Source organism: Echiichthys vipera, assembly GCF_963691815.1.
Source record: "Echiichthys vipera genome assembly, chromosome: 3".
In the NCBI taxonomy this organism is placed as follows: Eukaryota; Metazoa; Chordata; class Actinopteri; order Perciformes; family Trachinidae; genus Echiichthys; species Echiichthys vipera.
This window is the reverse complement of record NC_139828.1, coordinates 20,176,180-20,200,978: the sequence shown is the minus strand read 5'-3', so window position 1 is coordinate 20,200,978 and position 24,799 is coordinate 20,176,180. Positions and strand designations below refer to the sequence as shown.

The 24,799-nt window shown below is 40.3% G+C and overlaps 1 protein-coding gene across 1 annotated transcript in view; it reads left to right on the top strand.

Annotated features, from left to right (window-relative positions):
• Nucleotides 1-24,799, top strand: part of rabgap1l (RAB GTPase activating protein 1-like) — a 112,816-nt gene that overhangs the window by 59,293 nt on the left and 28,724 nt on the right. The window contains exons 14-17 of the mRNA XM_083911386.1: nt 8,917-9,030; nt 15,609-15,683; nt 19,429-19,554; nt 22,436-22,579. Coding sequence (XP_083767512.1) covers nt 8,917-9,030; nt 15,609-15,683; nt 19,429-19,554; nt 22,436-22,579 — 459 coding nt within the window. The remainder of the gene's footprint in view (nt 1-8,916; nt 9,031-15,608; nt 15,684-19,428; nt 19,555-22,435; nt 22,580-24,799) is intronic.

The window sequence follows — 24,799 nt, the reverse complement described above, 5'->3', positions numbered from 1 at the left end:
TAGAATAAATACTGTAAATAGGGTTGACAGTATATGGAGATGAGTAACATGATTCCTCTCATCAGCTTCAGGTGTGTTCTTTACTGTAAAACCTTCTGTGAAGCCTGCCTCAGGGAGCTGTTAACCAACCTAAGACAAGTTCATTACTCTTTATTTTAATGGAGAGTTTTAGTGACATGATGCTGATTACTGATTAAATATGTTTTTCTACCCTGATGATATTAAGGTTCAGGAAACAAACACTAAATAATGTTGGCACAAAACCTTGTCCCTCAGTACTTACGGTATAGTCTAGATCTGACCCTCTCATCCCTCTTCCTTCAGCTCTCACACTTTAAGCACCATCGGGGTGCTGCAGCCTACCTTTGTTGGATTTAGTGGTATTTGTTTGTGGTTGTCCAGAGATATAATATACTAAATATATTATTCACATTAACAGTAGACACTGCTGAAGTGCTGGTTCAACTTCCACGCAGCTTATTCCTACATTCACCTAACCTTGCTTCATATTCTTCTTGAATACGTGTGTGTTATTTTTGCTGTCAGATAATGTATGTTGAGACTTTTAAAAAGCAAAAGGGATAGACGACTATGGATAATAAAAAAAAACTTTCATGGCATTGGGGCCATAGGGAAAAAAAATGGTTGAGGTCCGTTCTCTCAACTTGATCCACTCGCCTACAGGAGTCGCCATCTTGTCTTAACTTTGACTCCGCCTCATTTCCTCTTACCAATAAAAGGGCATTGATATGATGTTGGTGGGAGATACGTCCATCTGGCTGACGTATACCTTCTAGCTGTCACTCAAGAGGCCGCACATCTAATTATTCATAAACTTTAATCTCCAATAAAATAAAAACTAGCCTGGTACAAAAAAATTCACCCCCCTCAGTGTTATCATGGAGATAAACCACAGTATAATGCTGTGTGACATAAGTAGGCAGATGTTGATGTTGTCAAGCTAGCAGGTGAGCCCTTAGCTTTGTTGTTGTTGTAGTAGAGTACAGATGTTAAAGGGCTCCCTGCCACAGTATAAACAATATGGCAAAACCTCACAGTAAATATCAGACAAAACAATACCAATCTGTTGTGTAAACAAACACACTAATAAATTCCGATGACCCTTTTGTTTGTGACAAAACACTAACCCCCCATCTCCAGCTGTGGACTGTGTTATCTTATCCAGTCATCACCGTTTCTCTCCAAATGCCAGTTGCGGAAGTAAAACATTTAGATTTTGTCTCTAGCTGTGCTCCCTCTGTAATTATTCTGTACACACAGTTTGACTTTGGACCCAGCAATCTGTCTTCATGGTTGCCTCCAGCAGTTTAACGCTAGCAGCATCCCCTCTGATTGGCTGAGCTGTCACTTCAGGACTTAGTGGGCTCTGAGTGTTCAGCTGTCTGAACCCCGGCCTCATTCGCTGCCGCCTCGTCGGTTAAGCAAAGCGTGGCTGCCTCTCTGTCGAGGGGTTTACCAGCCAGCACCCGTGGGCCCCTTCCACGCCCGGGAGTTACATAACGCTTTCAGAAGAGAAGGGTAACTCGAGAGCTCACTGTGCTCTCTTAAAAAAAAAAGAAAGAAAGATGGAGCTGCTTCTAAGATTCCTCATTTGCATTTTTACATTTTGAGCATTTAACTACCACAGACTCATAATGTGAGAATAGGTAGGTGGTTCATTATCTTTCTCAAGGACATTTTGACAGGATTCAGTGCTGTTGATGGAAAGACTGACTCATGCGTCTTGTGGTGTGGTGAAACACACATAAAAGTCTGCATAATTTTTCTGACTCTACAACACTTTGTGCGTGTCTCATATTTAAAAATGTCCCTTAATACCTTAATACATGTATAATACATGCTCAATACACCTCTATGACAGTGACTACAAAAATAAAACATAATGTTAAAAAAAATAGCATTGGACTGTATAGGTGTGCTTGATATGGTGGCCACTGTGTGTAAAATTTATCATTTATCTTCTTCTCTCTGATATTATTATGTTTATTAGTAGTAGTAGATCCCATATAGATACAGGACGATATTGTGTTAGTGGAAAACTCGGCCTGTCTACCTGATACTGTGGACATTCAGAGCAGAGCAGCATGAACTAGACTTCCCCAAGGTCACTAGTCACAAATGTCAGCTAGCCTCAAATGTGACCAGTAGCCCAGAAGGTCTCCTGGTTTCATCTTTCCTCCGTTTAGGGACAAGAGGAAGCGAACAGAGCCTAATAGCCAGCAAGGTAAACAATTAGTGGACAGAGGACTTAAGCTGTCGGCTGCAGGAGAACACTTGACACGGAACAACGCCAGTGTCATCTCCGCTGTACCAGCGTCTGGATGAGTTATTTTTGTAAGAAAATGACAGGTGTTTCCTTGTATTGTCTTGGGGCTTAATATAGTAGTATAGTAATAGTATAGTAGGCACAGTTCCTGAGGCAGATTAACATTTAAAATATCTTCCATCACGCATCTGCCCTTTTACTTACTTTTCTCTACTAGTATTGCAGCAGTTTAATTTCAACCATTGGAGCTTGTTCTTTCTCTTATGTTCATTGAAACCAGCATTCAGTTTAGCACTTAGTTATGTTATCATTATTGCGTGTATTTATGTTTGTTTGCTTGTTTTCTCTTTGTTTCTTCTGTTTATTATTTTTATTATCAGTTATTCTATTCCAGTTATTTTCTTTCAATAATTCCATAGCTGTTTATTATCTAAAAGCAGAAAATATGCGAATATCCACTTATCAAAAAATGTTGACAATTCATGTAATTGTTTCAGCACTACTTCTCTTGCTGTTGCCTTCTTTCCTCTGAAAAATACACTGAACTGCATTTGTACAAAAATGTGCTATACAGTACAAACACACTTAAACTTAAAATATTTCAGAGATCTTATGTCAAGCCATTTGTTGCACCCACTAATGACTGAAAGGGGGGAACAAAAATATCAAAGTTTATTTGAATAAATAGTGGTTTAACCGATATGCGTATTTTAATACTTAGAGCAGGGCGGCTTACAGCCGAAATATAATGCCGATATCATGTTGTGATTTGTTTTTTAATCAATTTAATTTAATTTAATAACAAATGAGACACAAAATTGCTGAACATTTATTTATCACTGTTAATGTCTTCGATGTCTCGGTTAAGTCTGTGTTGAATTTATTGTTAGAACTTGCAGCATAGTTTTGAAAATGCCAAGGAAGAATCTATGTTTGACAGCAGCCACACTGAGGATGCAGCTGGAGATGCGTCTTCAGCTTTGTTAATCAGCCTTGTGAGCACAGATATCGGACGATACAATTATTATTAACCAGCCGAACAATTAATGGGTCTATCACAAAAAAAAATGCTTGTCAATTGGACGAAAAAAGTGATCAGAAGCACTCAGTTAAAAAGAAAAAAACACTCATTTGATGTGAAGGCATTTGAAATTTCAAAGTTCCTCAAGCTATGCATTATACAACAGTATAATCTAATGTAACCTTTAATATTATGTTTTGAGCTTTTACAAGGTATAACATGCTTTTCAAATGATGTATGTAAAGCACAGCAGAGAATGATTTTTAAAAAAACCTGTCTGGCCCGTAAGGGCACAGAAGTGCTGCTCCTTTACGACTATCAGAGGAAAACCTCTTGACTCTGTGAAGCTGTGGCAGCTTTTACCAGTTGGACTGGTGTAGTTAAATTAATTGCTGTTGAATGTAGAGGGATGTGGAGGTGGAATGCAGGTTTGGACACATCAGCAGTTTTTATTTTTAGCTGCATGTGTTAAGTAGGTTACCTGTTGGTGAGGTCTGAGTAATGGACCGTCTGCCCAACAAGCCCCTAGGCTACAATTAGAGGAAGCCTCTAATTCCCCTCATTGTACATATCTCTCTCCCCTGTCTTTATCTCTCTCTTTATTCAGGCTCTGTCTATTATCTCTCTCTCTCTCTCTCTCTCTCTCTCTCCCTCTCTCTCTCTCTCTCTCTCTCTCTCTCTCTCTCTCTCTCCTCTCTCTCTCTCTCTCTCTCTCTATCTTTCTCTCTGTATTAGTCTTCTCCTTCTCTCCTTATTTCCATCTCGTTTTTTTGTCTTGCTCTCCGCCTTTAGTCAGTTTAAAAGTCACCAGGGGATAAATCTGACAGGTACTCACAATACTGCAGAATAAACACACACCCACAAATACACAAACTCAGTACATTGGATTCAGACTGATGGAAGACAGTAATGATGAATCCCTCTGTCTGTGTTAGTGCTTTTTTCCCCCTGCCTATTTGTATGCAGGTGAAAGTGGGAAGTGTATGTATGTTGGTCTGTAAAAGTTATTGTGTGTCGTGTGTTTTAAAATTTGTCATTGACATTTATGCTTTCATGAATACATCAGTGTACATTTGTGTGCATGTATGCTGACTACAGTGCATGCCCTCACAAATACGAGTGTTTAGCTCTGATTTACACAGGTTTTATGGTCTAACAGGCTCTATAGGATTTCCTTTTCACTCCTGTGGAGCAGCTTACGGAAATTTGCATGTACTGGTTTTGCCAATCAGGAAAGATTCAACAATCCTTCCTGTTACCGGTTGAATAAATCATCACACCCCAAACCGCCATGTACTCAGCAACTGAAAGAGCAACATGGAAACTAAGAGGATTACCTGCAGTCAAGAATAGTTTCTTACTGTGGTTTCATTACAACCACAGATCCGTTTGGAAATCAAACAAACACATCACAGACATGTCCCCAACTGTCTGTTCTATTGATTCACCATTGGAAGTGGCAGTGATGGACAGATATTCAGGCAGAAGATCCTTTGATGATGTCAATAGATGTGATGATGCTGCAGCCCTGTTCTTTAAAAAATGACGTTCTCGTACAACAAAATTGCTTTCTCAATTACATTTTGAGGTAAATGGGTTTTATCCCAGTTAGGTTTGTCATTTATGTATCTCAGCAATGTTTCTGATCAAAGTCTACAAAAGTCAACAAAGTGAGGAGGTCTTGGTGGATGGGTGGTTCAAACGGACACAGGGCTTTCACCCGCCCCGTTTGTCTCAATACACAATGTTAACCACATGTTCGAAAAGGCAACCAACGTGCGTCGGGGCCTGGAAAAGATAACATAATCGAGACTACAGTTTCGCTGAATGGGTATGTCATTTTGTAGGAGACATGGTCGGATGCGTAACTCACTGCTTTAACTGTGGCACACTCAATGACAACAGCCAGCGTTATAGTGTTGGACACTGTCCAAGCCAGGGCAGGGAGGGTAAACGTCTGGATTGGCCCCATTGAGCCTCTGGAGCCTGTTGGAATACATTCTTAGATGAAGAGATGCTCTGACCTGGTCACTGTGTTGCTTATTAAGTTCTTGGCTCTCTGATGCAGGGTTAGGGTTTGACAGCTGGTGATTAGAGCTATAAAGCTATAAAACCTATCAGTGGGCTCTCTACCTGTGCTCATAGAACTAGTGTTGAAGGGCATAGGCTTTTTTTGTGAACTGTGTACTGCAGAGATGTACTGGGGCACTGTGACGGAGAAGTGAGGCTGCTGATGAGGCTGCAGTTCCTCCTGAACACCTCAGCCTCCCTGCAGAGATCAAAGAGCTGCCAGCTCCAGCATTCGCACACACACACATCTACACTACCATCCAAATATGCAGCATATAATTCTTTTTTCAGCAGGCACTTAGCAAGAAAAGGTGTAAACCGAATGACTTAATAATACTTTAATACTAATATATATATATATATATATGTATATATTTTTTTTTTTACTAAGATTGCACTGTCAACCCTATGCACACATGCCCTATGCCCCTTTCTCTCTCAGCTAAGCAGGACTCCTGAATTAAGTTTTGATGTTACAGATAAAAATCTGTGTTCTTTTAATTGATTGCAGGAAGAGAACATTAGTGCATCAAATCCCCGTCGGAGAGAGAGCCACACACCGAAACCATAGGGCTTGAGCCGTTGCTTTCTTCATTGAAAATAAGAGAAGAGACAAATGTTTAGGAGGACACATGGAGTTTTGAGGGGAGGAGGGAAGGATATGAAGTAGAAAAGAGAATAGAAGATGAAAATATCAGAAAAATATATAGTATGGAAGAAAAGGAAAAAGCCGTGGAAGAGACAGTACAGTAGGAGATGATGCAGAACAAGGAGAGAACATGGAAGTAGAAAAGGGGAGGAGGTAAGCAAAAAGAAGAATATAGAAGATGGGAGTAAAGAAATCAAGGATGGAAGATAATATTCAGGGGGAAATTGAAGAGAGGAGGAGGAGGAAGAAAAGATTCAAGACGAGGAAGAAAGGAGATTAAGCAGAGAACGTGGGTTCCTCATTTTTTGTGGCTTTTTTTTTTTTTTTTTTAGTAATGAGGCTGTTAATTATTCAAGGCATGCATGGTTTATTAAATCAAAATGTTTACGACTTTCACTGTCAACCAGATTCTTGCTTGTCTTCACTGGGGTGGCCATAGTAATAACAGTGTCATAAATATGTTTGTTGTTGTTGGGTCACTTATAAAAAGAAAAATACATTAATCATTAGTCTATAATAATTGTAAAAGCTTTTACTCACTGAGTGATTGATTAATACAGTTCCTTGTGTGGCTGTCCTACTCTCTATTCTCTTAATGTTTCTCACTTCTCACTTTTTGATGAAAATATCTGCATGGAGGAGGAATGTGGTGTTTCAGTCTTCAGTCTAATACTGAATTGATATAATGTAAGTAGAGCCTCAACTGAAAATTAGTTTTACTTTATTGATTGATCATTTGGTATTAAATGTCAGAAAAAATGCTTGTTTTGTCAAACCAACAGTTCAAAACCCAAAGATATTCAGTTTACTAGACAGTTTATTAGAAAAAGCAAAACTGCAAAAACAATTTAAACACTTAATCGATTATCAAAATAGTTGTTGATTAGTGTTCTGCTGATCAACTTATTGATTCAATGACTAGTTGATTAACCCCTAGATGTAAGACGACCCAAGTTGGCAGCTACTGTCTTGGAAAAATACCTCTGGATGCAACTTGATAGACCTATAAACAATGGAGCTTGGTCAGAGGAAAACAATGATGACCAGGCCCCAAGTGTTCTCAAATTATAGCTTAATTGTACTTTAAAATGCATTTCAAAGGCATTTTATGGGAGAAATTGTCAGTACAGTAACAGAATATCAAGCCATATTTGATCAGCGCTGCCTAGTTTGGCACTTTGATCTGAGTTTCATGAGCTTGAAAAACTGCACTGAACGAACCTGCAGATTGGAAATGGGAGAGGGGCCAGACCTATCTGCCAGAACAAATGAAACATGAGTTTAGCAGATTTTTCTGACCATGAGAAGAAAAAACAAAACAAAAACAGCGCTTCATTCGTGAAGAGCAGCAAATACAATGTAAAACCGTTCCATTTCCGACATATAATACCCAGAACAACACACCACCTCCACACTACAAACCTCATTAAAGCATTTCACACAGTTAAGCCAGCAGCTTCTATCAAACCCTTTACAATTGGAAAATAATATTTACAAATATGTACAATCATTTGTGTGTAATGGTTCCAATCCACACACAATACGAAGCAATTTGAACACATAAAACTATACAAATGTATACAAATGTCTAAAAATATTTGAATTGACAATCTTTTGTATTTATTTACAGATTGTTAAATGTTTGTGCACAGATCCCCTGATACGCACGGATTAGGTTAAATTTGCGTGTGGAGCTTTAAGACTATTTCCACACGGATCAACCAAGACATGCTGCATTAAAGTGCTGGTGGAAAACTAGGACATCTATGATTTTGGTCAATTCATCTGTAATTTCAAAGTGGGAAAGACATTTCTCTAAATAGACAGAATAGCTCATCACTCCTCGATTAGGACACATTTTTTAACCAGCTATAGACTTGAAGCAGTTGCCTGTAATTATATGTTTTAAATAAGCTACTTTTAGTTGGTGGACTTCTTCTGTTGGAGAACAGCCAGTCGAGGCAAAAAAGACCTAACCATGCAGCAGACTGCTTCTGCTCCTAACTTAAATTCCCTCCTTATTTTCTCTCTACTGTCAGGGAAACAAGTATAGAAAAGAAAGCAAGAAGGAAGATATTTATCACACACACACACACACACACACACACGCAGGCACAGACACAAACACACACACACACACACACACACACACACACACACACACACACACACACACACACACACACACACACACACACACACACACACACACACACACACACACACACACACGTTCACACATTTTTCTCTCTGATACACACAAACACACATCAAGGCCAGCCAGGCTCAGGGTTGGTTTATCTGCAGCTTACAGTGAGTTGTTGGAGAATGCTGAGCTGCCAGTCTTCTCTCCGGTTAGTGTTTGCACTGTGTGTGTGTTATGGTGTCCATGTGACTGACTGTTTATATGCGTGAGAAAAGAAAGTGAGGTGGAAATAGCAGAGTGCCTTTGTGTGTACAGTGATTGTGAGTGAGAAGCGCATAGGAAAACAAGCAAGCCTGTTTGGTATATGTATGTGTATGTGTGTACGCTGCAGTGACTGTGGATCAGGCGGCACAGACTAAGAGTCTGAGTCCTGGGGAGTGCTGTTGCAGGAGGAATGGGACAAACACTAATACATTCGCAAACAAACGGTAACATAGTAGTATGCTGTAAACTGATACAGTCGAATACATAGCCTTCTTTTCTGGGTGTTCTGGGTGAAAAATTCTTTGCTGTTCTTGTCATCTCATGTATCCGTTTAGAATCAAGTGCATCAATCAGGGTGGGCAGTATCTAAACTTAAACCTTCATGCATGAACAGGATCTTAAAACTCAACATAATATATATCTAAATTTGGCTTTGGTTCTGTCACATGTCTAAAGTGTGGTGTCCATGCGTGTTGCAGGACTCTGCTCAGGAGGGCGTCATCACCCGGGACATCCACCGCACCTTCCCTGCACATGACTACTTCAAGGACTCTGACGGTGATGGACAGGATTCACTGTACAAAATCTGCAAGGTGAGTCTGAGATATGACATGTCATCCAAGTAAAGTAATATCCTCATTTTTTCATCCATGTTATTTCACTTTCTCTATGGCATCATGGAACAGAAGGCAAATCTCGATACGGACTCTTTCATGCTGTGTTCAAACATTTTCGAAAAACTTTCCTGCTGAGAATCAAGTGCTGTGAGACGAGAAACTAATTCTGAAATGTGTGTTAGGCCTTATAAAACATGTGCCTTTTTCCTATGAAACCAGCCATTTGTGTTTTTGTTTTTTTTCCTCTTCGCTGTCTGGCAAGACTCAGTAGGAATTTGTTTTGGCATTTCAAGTTGGCTCTACAATATATGATTAACTGTGCCCACCTTTGCTGAGACATTACCATGAACCCTTCCTACACATGACATACTGAACATACACACAACTCATTGGACATTAATCTTCTTCCAATTTTCTAAGTGGAGAAACTTGGTGGCTCTTATGTAGGTGGCAGAATTATCTCGAATTACCTACCAAAAAGGGTTTCTAAATATTAAATTTGAGGCAAACAAATCGACGCTGTTTCAACATCTTGCTTCTTTGGCAACACTAGGTTTGGACAGTTTATGGGCTTTTCAGGCGGTAGTAGACACCACACACTACACTGCCCGTTTAGTCTCTTGGATCCGCAGGGTATCAGTGCGCTCCTCATGGGAATTGAGAGGCAAGTGCCCAAAAGTAAACGCCTGGCACTCTGTGCTTGGTAACAATAGAAACAGCTTCCATGCATGACTGTATCACTGCCAGCTGGTACAAGCTAAATTATCAGCGTTGTTACTCTATGGCTTAGCTTAAGTTCAAAAGTCACATTATATCCAGTCTTGCCTCAATGTTCTGCCCCCCTGTTTGTGTCCTAATATCTTTTAAGAAAACAGTTCTAGGTTTCAGGGAACTCACAAACAGCAGGGATCAGTCTCTCGACCATTGATTGCACTCCGCGTCACATGGAAAAAGTCCACGGCAATTCAACTCCGGTGGCGGGCTTCTGCACGAGACAAGCACGACCACAGCAATTTCACGTGACGGCTCTTGCTTGTTTCTCCGCCTGTGATGTCTGCGCTTCCCAACCTGCAGCAGGCTTCTCTTTGAAAATTAATTGCTAGGCAGGTCAATAGCCCCCATTTGAAAATCATAATAATTCACTGACATCTACTTAGGATCACAATGCCGGGCTGATCCTGAGTAGATGTCCTTGAGGCTAAAATTTAGTAGGGAATAGTAGCTTCTCAGATTTACAGTAGCCTAAGTTTGCATGGGCACTGAAATTATAATCACAATAATTTTTGTTTCCGATTTCTCCAGAGAAACCCAACATATTTTCACTCATTGTACATCCACATTAAGTTCATTTTTACCCGTGCCCGTACCTGTAAATTCATGTAAATATATATTTTTACATGATCCATGGCAGGACTCTGGTTATGTGTGATTTGATGGATAGACGACACTGTCGCATGCTGATACATCTTTACAAGGGATACACTATGTAAAAACCATAGACTGTATAATGAACAAGAGATAGTAATAGAAAATACGACCATGGTATATTAAAAACTTCAAGCAGACCTTTTGTAGATCAGTCAAGAGCCTGGTACCATAAAAAACATGCAGTTGAGCTTCCTCTGTAATAAAATGAATGAGAAAAAAATAAGTGATCTAAGGAGAGGGCCCCAGCGGACTCACATCCTGCGGTAGTTTTCTGTAAAGACACAGGATACATTTTGCTCAGACAAAAGCCAAGGTCAGCACTACTGTAATGTGTTAATGCCAGTCTTAATTTCTTTCACTGTCCTCCTCTTATGTTGTCTGGGGCTGTGAACTGAACCAAGGGTTTGGTTTATTGTGCACCTTTGCATTGCCCTACAGTCTATCCAACAGCTCTATCACAAAGAGAGAAAAAAATAGTACAGGCATAAAATCACTTGGTTAGGTTCAGGAAATGATAGTAGTTTGAGCTAAAAAAAAACCTTTCTGGCATTTTTTAACGGGCAGATCATTTGCACCTATACGTAATCTGTCACGACATCAACTATGTAGTTGATGCTTTGTATTTTTCTGGTGCTGTAGAAGTATGGCCGGTCAGCGCTCTGGGAGAACCTGTCAGGAAGGTTTAGCATCCAGTCTGGACCGAACTAGGTCAGTGGCCAGCCAGCCTTCATTTGTATGCAAATCCATGTAGATTTGCTGCTGATAAGGTTGGTCGGATCTTGAGGCATGAGTGGGTTACAGGCGCAGAGAATCTGGGACAAAGTTTATATTAGTCTTCATCCTACTTGGTAATAAGCCTGGAGTCTTTTATTTTCTTAACCTTTATTCTCCGGGGAAGTTCACCTCTTTTTGCAGCGATAATTTGGGTCATTGTCTTAATGTTTCCTTCAGTCACACTTTCAGTTAACCTGTATAACCTCAGACATCTACTGGTGGTCACTCCGAGCAGTCAGAGGTTGACTGCCTCACTCACAGACACATAAGACTCTGACAACGGAGCATTATCCTCCCAGCTGGTGTGGGGATTCAAAACCTGTGACTCAGATACATTTATAAAGAGAATATCTACTAGATTTCCATGGAAACAAAACTTAAACAAAACAGGGGAAAAAAGCAAACCTGATGACGCCTCATCAACCACGCTAATGTTGCGTATCCCAGTGATCACTGAGTGTTTCCATGGACACATTATTCAGGATATTAGTTCCTGGCCTGGTGACCGCCATCCGGATCAGATTTGTGTATACTTGTAAACAAAATGCCAGCAGGGTACAGTATGTTTGAATAAAAATGTGCCTTGCTGAATCCCTTCCTATTTTGATGCAGACACTGACATTTGATCTACAAAAGCAATAAACTGTTTCTACTGTAAACTGAGCAAATAATGTATCACAAAAGAATTCATATTACCATGGAAACAGACCTCAGGCTGCAAAGTATTAGCAGTTAAAGCTTTGATAAGTCCCATCAACTTATTCAGTACTTAATAAATTAACAGGAGGTTAATGTACATGATTCATGGTGGCCAAGGGGTCGAAGCGTCAAAACGTTGACCATGAACCACTATGTCCCTGGTTCTCGTCCAGCTGTGGACCTTTGCTGCATGTCATTTGCTCTCTCTGCCCTCATTCCCTGTTATACCTTTAGTATTGTTGTCCGTCTAATGAAGGCATAGAATGTCTAAAGGACATCTTAAAAATAAATTATTATTATTATTATTATTTTTTTTTTTTTATTATTATATTATGTGAACCAAATCAAAGAAGACAACACCTGAGATGACAGAGCAATAATAACAACGTGCAAAAGCACACACTCTCTGCACTACAATATTCCTTCAATATGCTTTCCTTTACCACTGGCACAATATCCCTCTCAGCTAGTTTCCATATCTTTTTAATAGATTTGGTGAAACTCATCTCTGCAGTGCAGTGTTCGCATGTTCATCATTTTGCTCACACCTTTACAGCACAGATGATCATTGACAGTTCCACTGGCTGTTGCAGGATCAACACCTGACATGTTCAAGGATTATAGGTGCAATAGTAAACATTAACCTGCACCGAGGAACCCAAATGATTATTAACGCCTTTGTAATCAAAGTCTGTCTCCAAAGTCATACACATATAGAAGAATTAAACACCTGTTCTTATTGGTTATGAGAATCTATGCATATAAATGGTAATCATCCACCCCTCTGAGCCTATTATCTGCTCAGGCTAACAAATTTAGATCTCACCCACCAGGACCTCCCCCATCCATCTGTCAGCACGCACTTCTCCCATCCGAGTTGGGGACATGTGAATGTCACACTCCATCAAGCATGTCAGCTTGTAGATTACACCCCAGACAGCTCCACAAGACTTCTCCATTACCTCCACATCAAACCCCAAATTAGCTGTACAGACCAGCAGTGGAGGTCTGGATGTCCACACTCATTTTTCAAGCATGGAAAGGGGGGAGAGAATTTTAACCCAATTTGCGAAGGTTTGACTGCCGTTGTAGTTAATGCGTCCATCAAAGCGTGAGCATCCTGCCAAAATATCTGCGAGGAAGATATTGAACCGTTACCAGCTGAATCATTTCTGGTGGCTGTGGATAAGAGTGGAACTAAATACATAATATTTATCTTATTACTTATTTATTTATGTTATTAGAATAGTGTGTTTCATTAAACCCCACAAACAGCAGTCAGGTAATATGATTGCAGGATATCTAATTTAAGCAGGCATTGACTTAACAACAATGTAAGTTTCTTCCAGCCTCTATAGTTCTTGCAGTATGTCTGCACATAAGAGTTGAAGCTGTGTGATGTAGTCTTCACCTCTTCCCCCATTAAAAAAAAGATCAAATCAAATTGTTTTAGACACTTTTGCCTCTCCCAAGGTCCTTGTTTACACTGTGAAAGGCCTATCTGTTTGCTCATTAGAATGATTGGTGGGGTGTGTCAACTACCGACAGTTTTGAGACGGTGCCTCTCCCAAACGGTAATCTGAAGGTTACTCTCCTTGGTCCGTCTTCCATACTTTAATGATGAAACCAGCCAGGTTTTGAATATTGGACAGGCCCCCTCTTCTCTTACAGCTGAAGTGGTGAGATGGTTTGTTGTTGTTGTTTTTGTGGCGTTACTTGAGTTTCTTTACTTTACCGTTCAAAATGTATCAGCTTTTTACAGTGGCATTGGTTTTGGCCTTCCTTTCCCAGGATACGCTTATGGTCTAATCTCTAGTCTCTTTCATGAGTGACGCATATTTTTTATGTTGCATTGTTGCCAGTATAGTGAATACAGGCATCTGATTTTATACAATCAATATTTTCTATAGCAACAAACTTTCAAATTAAATTCTAAGCAGATAGTGATGTTAAAATTACAATTTAACAGATAGCTGAAGCTGATTTTTTTTGTTGTTGTTGTTAAAACAAATAAATCTTCATTATAAAAAATAATGAACTGAACTGTCATTCAAATGATATATACATTTTATTAAATAACTGCTCTTTAAAGTTTTAACATACTATTTACGGTCGCAAAATCGATGCATCACAACAGAAACATCGGCTGCTGCTCTCAGTGAATGTCATCTTATTTGCTAATGGACCCATTGCGCTCAATAGTGACAGGCGAATATCGGCCGATAGCCATGTTCGGTTTATAGAGACAGGTTGCAGTCTGCCTTAAAGTTGGTAAAGTTGTGGCAATGTAGGCAAAGATCAGACAAAGTTTTAGTTGATCTGTATGTCTAATAATTTCTCATTGACTAGATAATACACTCCTTATTCCCTTCTGCACTTGTCCTTGGAAAGTCTGTTTCTTAAAGTGGTCATACAATTTTGGTGGTCTGTTATTTGATACAGAGACTTAGCTCAGCATTTAGAGAATAGATGCCTCGTAGAGAGTGGAAAAGTGAGAGAAGAGAGACACTGACATAGAGAAAAACCAAAGACACAGAGACAGTCCCAAGGGAAATTCTTGTCTGAAAAAAGAAAAAACGATGGAGCTGTACAGAAACTTTGTGGCTCTTGGGAAATGTCCTCTGTGTGCTGATGCTCTAGATCAACAAGGCATTAAGCATTTAAGATCAAATGGTGTAGAGATGACTTGTTCCTGACTCTGAAAGGAAGCCGGAATTCCTGAGTGTACTAAAAACATTATCGCACCACGTGGTCACAAGAAACGCATTATTTGTGATGACTTTAGCATAGTCAATCACCGTTCTTTATCTGTGATACACTACTTGAACCCATTTTAGACAACAAGTAACTACAGCAGCATTACTGGAGCATTTATATAGCAGTTAAACTGACAGAGCAAAAACAGAGGGCTGACACTCCCCCTTCATCAACACTGAAGTGCAAGACACTGAAACCCCTCGCTGCTCCAGTGGAGTTGTTCATTGACTGGTGTAACTGTATCACACTGTGGTTGAACTGTGCATCCCTTTGGTGTGCATGTTTTTCACTGTGTAAGACAAGGAGTGGCAGGTAATTATTCAGGTTGCCTTGCTGGGTAAATTGTGGGTTTAAATAACATGAAACTGCCAATGGTGACGATAAAGCACAGATTGCAGTTATATCTGCAGGCCCCAAGGTTAATCTGTCAATCGGGTGGGTCGAGTGATAACAATGAACATTCTGATTAATAGCGGCTCTGTTTGCAGGATAGGGAAATAATACATAATTATTGAGGAGGGAAATATTAACTACGATTATGTGAATCAAGCAGTGCAGAGATTTTGTCAGTGGATGGCTTAATTTTCGTCAAGCTAGTGTGTCTCCATTAAGAGAGAACAAAAGCGTAACTTCATTACTTCAGCAGCTCAAAGTTGAGTTCTGTTTCCTCTGTAAAGTTTAAAACTACAGTTTTCTTTTTTTGTTTTGCTGTTTAAATGTCCCATGATATCTAAATACTGGGATTATTAAACCTTGTTAAAGTGAAGTCAAAATAGGGTTACGACTCGAGGCTTGTGCATTGTAAACAACCTTGATTGTCGGTGACCTCTCCTGTCTTGCTGTTAGAATAACCAAACTGACTTAAACTCCTTTCTCTTTTCCCTTCTCTCTCGCAGGCCTACTCTGTCTATGATGAAGAAATTGGTTATTGCCAGGGTCAGTCATTCCTCGCAGCTGTTCTCCTGCTGCACGTGAGTTAACTTGCATCCACTGAGCCTGCTCTCTCATGGTCAACACAATGCAACAGATAGATGAGTTTGTTGATACAATACACACATGCATACAAACCAATGTTAAACAAAACAAAATAAAGTTTACAATATTAAGTAATTATTTTCTTTTGTCAACCTTTGGTACATATACATTTTCTCAACAACTGCATTAATAGAGCGTTAGTTAGAAGTTAAAAGATTACGTATACATCCTTTACGTTTACAGAAGAACTTGCTTCTGTTTAAAAAATAATCTTCACATTATCTCTAGATTCACTAAATCGCCCACACTGAAAGCACTCTACCTGGTAGCATTTTGTGTCCGACAAAGTGTTTTTATTTTATTATGCTGTATATTTAAGCTACAGTACCAGCAGTTTTTATTCCGCGCTGAGCTCCGCACGTGTGGAGTTTTTTTCTGATCCCAGAGAGTTGAATTATGTTCAACTTTAAAACACTTTGCTCATCACTGGTACTGTTTTTACCCAGCCGTCCAATCACGGTGGAGGTGGGGTGGGACAAATAGACCAAATGTCACATCGTACATATAGTAGTGCTGAACAACTCTTTCCCTACATGCTTCAGCCTTCCCCTCATCCAGGGCAGTTAGTCTACTTAACATTTTTACTTCTGCAGATATTCCAGTGTTTTTAAAAAATTTTAAACTAAGATATGTTTAAGAAGTGGATTATTCCTTTTAAAGAATAACTGCTGCCGGACTGTCCTCTCTCCGTCTGTGTCGGAGATTCATACACACGCGAGCCCGCTCTCACTGTCACTGACAGTGACCCTCATTTATCAATCGGGCGCAGATCTGAGTGCAGAATTGGTCGTAGGATAGGACCCACGTGTGATTTATGAAACATTTGTATCGTATCAGCATACGAATGAGCGGGCCTTGATAAATGCGGCAGCTGAATTCAATCGTCATTTACATGTTACGCCCTTAAATATTCCTGGTTCGGAGGCCTCGCCCACTGAGAGACGAAACACTTGTAAGAAAAGAAACTTTTCCGACACACAGATCAGCATCCTGACATCCGAGATGGAGCAAAATAAAGATGTGCTTTTTGTCAATCTTAAGAGTGGAATAAAAGGGGCCCATAAAAACGCTGTATGGAAAAGAATAACGGAGGCAGTCAACCCGAAGCAGCGCTCCACTGTGACCCGTGTGCGTGTGTGCGCACAGTTGAACCTGCGCTCCTGCTCTGTAGTGGGGTTTATTCCGTTAGAGGATAACCTTTGTCCCCTAGAAGAACCATACCAAAATGTTAATCATCTGATACCTTGTTTGATTTAATGCAATTTATCGAGGGTAGCCACTTACCGAGGAGATGACTTTGGCTCTGCAGTGCGCTTTCCTGCAGCCGCAAGTCAACACATTCATTCATTCATCTTCAACCGCTTGTCCCTGTCGGGGTCGCGGGGGGCTGGAGCCGAGCTGTTTTGAAATATAAAAGAATTGCGTGTCCCCCCCTGGTCACCTGTCCACCACGTTTAAAAGCGATAGCCTGGCATCACAAATCACCTGTACATTTATCGAGTGGTAGTTTTTGCGATTTATGAATGCGTAATCATTCATGGATGGTGCCTTCAGACGCACATGAGTACAATCAATTGCTCCAACAACATTTTTTTTTTTTTAATTTGTTTTAAGAATCCGTTTTGATCTGTTCTTAATATGTGACTGCTTATACTCAATGACAGCTGAGGTTTTTGTTAATTATTTTCAGCCAGATTTTGCTGTGCTGCACCGCAAATACACAGGCTCAAATGTGCGTACACGATCTCAGACCTGGCGTGAGATTTGATCGTAGCTCCCGCTCACATCCAAATTGATAAATGCCGAAGTTTGCATGGGAATGGTCGTACGCACGTTTTTCTGCTGTAAGTTTGTTTGATAAATGAGGGCCAGTGTGTGTACGTGTGTCTGAAACTAACTATGAAACTGCCTTTGTCTTTGCCTCTACCTACTGATTAAAGTGAAGTGAGTTAGCCCCGAAGCTAACATCAACTTCAGCTGAGGCTCACTGGACTAAACTTTAAGGTGGAAAAAAGTTGCTACACCTCCTGAGTGCTTTGGTGCTCTCTGCTGGCCTTTTTCAGCTGGGATACACTGCTTATCAAAGTAACACCAGCAATTGTGGACAAGAGAATATCAACCAGCTGACCAGAAGATGCCAGCCCTAAAGGGCAGTGCCCAAATAAATCTCATAATGATTAAAGATTGACACTTTTAGAAAAAAATATATCAGCAATATATCTCTGCATTTATAGAAACCAAGTCTGTTAAGGCAGAGCTGAGACAATACAGGAGAGCTAATGGCTGAGAGGGAGACAGACAAAACAGCTCGGCTGACTGCTGGAATGAAAACACTTCATAGCAGAACGATGTGGATGAATAGAGGGAGTGAGAGAGTGTGAAAGAAGGCGAAGCTGAAGTGTGAGACAGTCGTTGGAAGTTGGAAAAGCGGTTGACAAGACACCCATTCTCACACATTTATTTTCAAGGTTACTGATAGGTACACATGTCTTAAATAACTCCTGCTCTATATCCACCTCCCCATACACATTTAAGAAATTGATCAGTGTTTATTTATTGTTTAAAACATGTTGAAACTCATAAGATGAACCTGAAATTTGTATTTGGGGAAGGTGTGTGTGACAGATGGAGGAGTAGACACATGGATAGTAGTCCCAAGCGGAGGAGGAAGTTTGGTTGAAGTCCAAATAACAAGGGCAGCAGAGGTTAAAGAGGAGGAAGATGGAGGAACAGTGTAGAGGGGAAGAGAGATGTCAGAAGTGGTGAGGAGGAGAGATGATAGGAGAGTCATGGAGGAGAGCTATGGATGAGTTTGGTGAAGGGACACATTTACAGAGGAGAGAAAACAGGAGTGGAAAAGATAGAAGAGTGGAGGAGGGGTAAACGGGAGGAAGTTATGGTGGAGGAGGCTGTAAAGGTGGAAAGGAGGAGGGGAAAAGATAAAGGGGACGGCAGCAGTAAAAGAAAGAGATGTTATACAGGCGGAGGAGGCAGACAGGTTATAGAGGAGGAAGAGAGAGGTTATAGAGGAGTTATGTCAGGAATATTAATAGGGGTTCAAGTTTACCTGCAGGAGCCCATTCAGTTCCAAACACATACTGTCACTCAGATTAAATATCGTGTGTGTGTGTGTGTGTGTGTGTGTGTGTGTGTGTGTGTGTGTGTGTGTGTGTGTGTGTGTGTGTGTGTGTGTGTGTGTGTGTGTGTGTGTGTGTGTGTGTGTGTGTGTGTGTGTGTGTGTGTGTGTGTGTGTGTGTGTGTGTGTGTGTGAATAAACCCATATATCCACACAGACACGCACACAGATTAAAGCTTTCTTTCATGCTTCTTATCTTCATTCATCCAAGCCACATGCACACTGAAACATACAGCGACAATGAATGACTCACATGAAAACGTGTTTCTGCATGCACTCGCACATGTTAACACTGTGAAATATATGTCCCTTAATGTCATTCACACCTTCACTTTCTTCGGTCTTTCAGGCTTCAGTCAAATAATGCCCTATAATAAAATAAATGTGACCGTTTCTTGTCTTGAAGACTGCGTGACCAGTTGTCATGTGGAGATCCGGACAAAATGTCCTGGTTTCATTTGTGGCAACAGACGTACACTTTGGACAGTCAGCTGTTCAGAGGTTGAGCTCATGTAGCGAGTTTATCATTGTCCATGTGATTTCAGATGCCAGAGGAACAGGCCTTCTGTGTGTTGGTGAAAATCATGTATGAGTACGGCCTGAGAACTCTCTACAAAAACAACTTTGAGGATCTTCACTGCAAGTTCTACCAGCTGGAGAGGCTGATGCAGGTTAGTGATGCAATGTTTATAATGTTTAAAATGTAATGAAATGTAACATGCTGAGAAGATGACCCTGAATGGATGGACAGACAGTTGGATGAAATAAGATCGTAAAGTGGGATGGAGCGCTGGTTCTGAAAGTGCTTTTACCTGTACTGTATTCCCAATTTAAAAAAAAAAAATTCCTCAATGTCATATGAATAGAAACACTGAACTCTCCCTAGATTTAAGTTTCGGCTACTAGTGAATTACAAATCACGTTTTTTTCATCATTTGGACCATGCACATAAAAAAAGAATGGACAGCAGATAAAAAATGGCGCCCTCTCCATTCCTATGGAAACTGGTCAGTGGCGCAGGCTCCCCTAAGGATGCCAGCATTTTTGCTTCTCGTGAACGTGGGAGGACTTACCGAATGTAGAAATTTTCGCATACCCGACGACCATGCACGTGTCCATGAGATAAACTACAGAAAAAACATCAGGCACACTGTTTTAAAAGTGTGAGCAGAAGAGTTGTGTCTCTGCCAGAGTCTTGCACCGCACCTTTACGGAGACGGGAACTAAGCTGCTTCACTACGGCTCTTTTAAGCCACACACTCTCCTTCTCCTGCCCATAACTTGATTTTGGTCGGGCCTAAATTTTAAATAAATGTTTTGATAATTATGAGCTTTTCGATTGGTATCTAAAAAAATTTTTTGGTGAAGATCTCCTCTTCCGTGTATGAGAGTAAATGGGCGAATATGCTTCCTGGCACATGAACGCCACTTAAACAGACGAGTGCTGCAGTACCACGCTTGGCCGCTAAGTCAATGGTGGCATTAGAGTTTAGATTCTCTGCCTGAACCCGAGCCCGACCATATATTTCCTACCACTATCCTTGGGACAGGTGAGGTGCCTTTGATCGCGCAGTTGTGGGTTTTTTTTTGTTTTTGTTTTTTAAATCATTGCTTTATTGGCCTCATCTGAGGAGAAAGCTATGTCATAAACAGAAATGTCATAGGCCTATATACAGTATATCTAACAGAGTAGGGCCAAGTAACAAATGTGTACGAAGTTGCATGAAGTAAAAAATAAATAAATAAATAAAAAACGCCATATTTTGCAATGCACAGTGCCCAGCTGCTGTTTGCACAGAGAATAAGGTCGTCAGGGGCGCGAATCACAGCACTGGTGATTTTAACACCCTTTTGTCAGTGCAGTAAAAAAACATGGTACCATAGTTGCTGAGATAAGCTTAAACTGGCCCAAAATTTAAAACTTAAAACAGTAGTTAACTTCTACCTTCTTACCTTGCAGTTGTTAATCTTTCATGCTGATCATTGCTCCCAACTGTAGAAGTACTTCCTCCCAATTCGCGACCCTATAAAGCTTGGCCAAAAGTCACTCCCAGTTTGTTCATTGATCTCTGTTTCTTTTATTTTCTCATTCCTCACACGTTTTTCAGACACCACTGGATTACGTTGAGGAAATGATACATCTCACCACTTAGTGGCAGAAATGTAAATGATTTGGCCTTGGGGGCGCACTACAATTACAGCTCAGAATTAAAAAAATGTTAATCAGTTATTTTGTGTTCTTCATGAGTTTAAATGCCATAAAATTCACTCCAACTATCCTCGGTGTACAGACTAGTCTTGAGGGCCATTCATTTACACTAGATTGGATTTTCCCAAACTTTTTATTTCTTGAGAATAAAGGTCCCTTGGGCGGTTTCATTTAATTAATAATTGAATGCAGGGTTTGTGCAATTACTCATATTGGGTACCACTAAAAAGAAAAGACTAGCAGACACTGCAAATAGCCTTACAAAATACATAAGCATTTTCCATAAAGTTTGATCATATTCAAATACATAGAGAATATTACCAGTGATTGCATCATCTGTGGGGGACAGGATGTTTGATGTTACCTTGTTGACACATTTCTGGCCACAAAATATAATAGACTATAACAACAATAACATCCAATTTTGTGTGTGAGAGTCCCTGTAGGCTAAACAGCATTCTTTCTGTCTCTTGAGGCAGATGATCCTGGAGCTGGTTAAGTCCCATCCCACTGAGGTATTAAAGCCTAAATCTGAACACTGAGAAGGGTAGAATTTGGCCCTAAAATCCATCCTGGCCGTACAAGCTGTCGTCTCTCAGCTACAAGATCAACTCGGTTAGCATCGACCAAATGCGCTCAATGTAAGGATGTTAGCATTGACTGCTAATTATTAGCGTACAGGTGGGAGCTCACTATCTCAGTCAGGTGTCAAGTGTCACAGGAAAAAGTGTCTACTACCGAATCGCTATCTGGCTGATTGAAGCTTTTATTCACTGTACATGCATGGACACTAAGAAACACGTACACTTTTTTCTCCTCATCTTATTGTACCAAAAATGAAAGTATATCAAAATGGATAAACTAGGACAAACAAATGACGAAGAAAGAGAATGTAGGAACCCTCATCAAATGAAAATACACAGAATGATATAATAACAGTAGCAATGCTGAGTTCTGGTGCTCATGCACTTTGTACATTTTTCAAACAGATTGCTCATTCTTGTTTAAGATTTGATAATGTTAAATTTTGTGAATGCACTTGCTTTGTTTAATATAGTATCTTTTCCTTAACAATGTGTGCAATATAATGACTCTCACTGTTCGGCAGCTGGAACGCTAAACACTAAATTGTGTTACAGTCTTTTTCGACTTTTCTTTTGTTCTTGAGTCTCTCATGAAAGAGATTATCATCTCAGTGAGACAGCATGATTTAATAAAGGATGAGTAAAATTAAATAATGTAAAATTGAAATGGCAAACAGAGCCACATCTTTCTGTTCTCGTAAGCGCTGTTTCAGCTCACAAGTTTCTCTCCTCCTCCTTCTCTTCTATCTGCTCCCACAGGAGCAGCTTCAAGACCTATGGTCCCACTTCCAGGAGTTGAACCTGGAGGCACACATGTATGCCTCCCAATGGTTCCTCACACTCTTCACTGCCAAGTTCCCCCTGTGCATGGTTTTCCACATCACTGACCTGCTGCTCTGCGAGGTACAATTTGGCTCACTTCCCTATTTCATACCGGTGGTATGTGGAGAGTGATTTCATCTGCATGGTCCAGGGTCCAATTAGGGGAGGGTCAACTTTCTAGAAAGATGAGTGGAGTTGTAAGGGGGTAGAAAAGAAGGTCACTGAAGGAAGAAAAAGGAGGGGCTGAGGTAACTGGGATGTTAGGAGGAAATATGGCAACCATTAATATAGGACAAAGGAGACAAAAGGAAAAGGGTAAAGAGAAGAATGGAGGGAGGAGGAGTTCAACTGCACAGTGCCTCTACTGACCAGCTATCAGTGACCACAAGTAGAGGCCACTTAAGGAAAAGCTATACCAGGACCAGCACTGATCCATCTGCATTCTGCTCTTTGGTCTGATCTAATACCTACCCAATGCAATCAATGGGGATGCACTGATCAGGCTTTTAAGGGCTGATACGATCATTGATTTAATGTCATTAGGACCACTTGACCCGATCACTGCTTGCCTCTTGTTCTCAAACATTTTTTACCGAAAACTCCTCTGAAGAGACCTTCTTTCAAAAACCACTATTTTAACTCGTGAACTCACTATTTCAAAATATTCGGCTATAATGATAAATATAATATATATTATCTTCTGATAAAAAAATGTAACTCTAAAATTCTGGAGTGTATTTCCCCTGAGATCACAGAGAAGCATGAATGATCAACTGTTAAAACAGTTGTTGTATGCCTGTGCTTCTTCATGGTCTTTCATCAGAAGCCATATGACTTGTAGTGGCTGCTTACATTTGCATTCAGACACGCTGGCATACACTTTACCCACTCACTCACTCACTCACTCACTCACTCACTCACTCACTCACTCACTCACTCACTCACTCACTCACTCACTCACTCACTCACTCACTCACTCACTCACTCACTCATCTTCAACCGCTTATCCGGGGTCGGGTCGCGAAGGCCCCAGCTCTAGCAGGGGACCCCAAAGATACAAAACATTTAAAACACATGTATATCATACAACACTCAAAAACTGAAAGAGATTTTATTTTGTCATAGCTTTGCAACACTTAAATCATCATCAACCATAGAAACGAAATACATTCTTTAAACCGAAAATGCAGGCAGTTAAAGCAGGTAGTTGAGTAGTATATAAACCAAAAAGATGATATTATTAATATTATTAATTTTTAATCTTTTGCTGGGGTCCTGGAGAGGACATCCCCTGAGGAATCAATAGTTTAGAGTTCTACAGGAGATTTAAACTCTATTTTTTTCATTGGACTAGTCCCTGACCGTCTGAAACAAACACCATATCTGGTACCAAAACACCTTAAGATTCAGGATCCACAGCTGAGTTTTTGTTTCTTTGGCTCTATCCTCTGATTTGCAGCCATATGAGTCAAGGACTCCGGTGAAGAGAGAAACTTCACCAGCAGCTGGTGAGTCGGGTCAGGTGGCTGATAAGGCTGCCAGACAGACCTGATGAAGCCAAATGTGTAATAAGGGAGTGTTGACTGATGGACTCCTGTCTGGATGTGGACTCATTTAGCTGCGTCCTTATGGAAAACAAATATTGTGTTTGGAGCATAGAAACTCCAAATAACAAGGGGCCGAGAACGGAGCCTTGAGGAGCATGACATCCAACATGAGCAGATGACGAAGAGGCATTACCTAACAGCTTCTCAGCAACTAGTATGATCCACTGTAACAAATGCTGATCCATCACCATTTTTTTTTTTTATAGAATAGTGGGTTAGTTTTATGTTTGTGTGTACTAAAGAAGAAAGGTGATGGATTATATTTTAAATGTTCTGAAAGATTTCATTACATAAAACATCAAAAGTCATATGCCCTATTTGTTTCCTCTCCCCTCCACATCCTATTGGCCTCAGGCAGAACAATTAAAAGTTTCCCAGGTCATCTCTCATCCAATGAGCCGCATGATGAGAATCTGCTCGTTAAACCAGAATTCTCATTTCCCGCATCCCTCTCTGTCTGCCCTTCTCTTCTTGGCTCTTTCCATCATCTTCTCCTCCTCCCTTATTGCTTCCTTTCTCTACCATCTTTCTCTTTTCTTGTTTACCCGTTCCGTCATTTCTTTTTTCTTGCCATTTCTTTAACAACTGTTTTGCTGTTAACCAGTAGTCTCTATAATTTTTCTTAGTTTTTTGCTCTTACTTTTTACATTTGCTCTCTTTTTTTTTTTTACAGCAGTCTCTCTTCATACAGCAG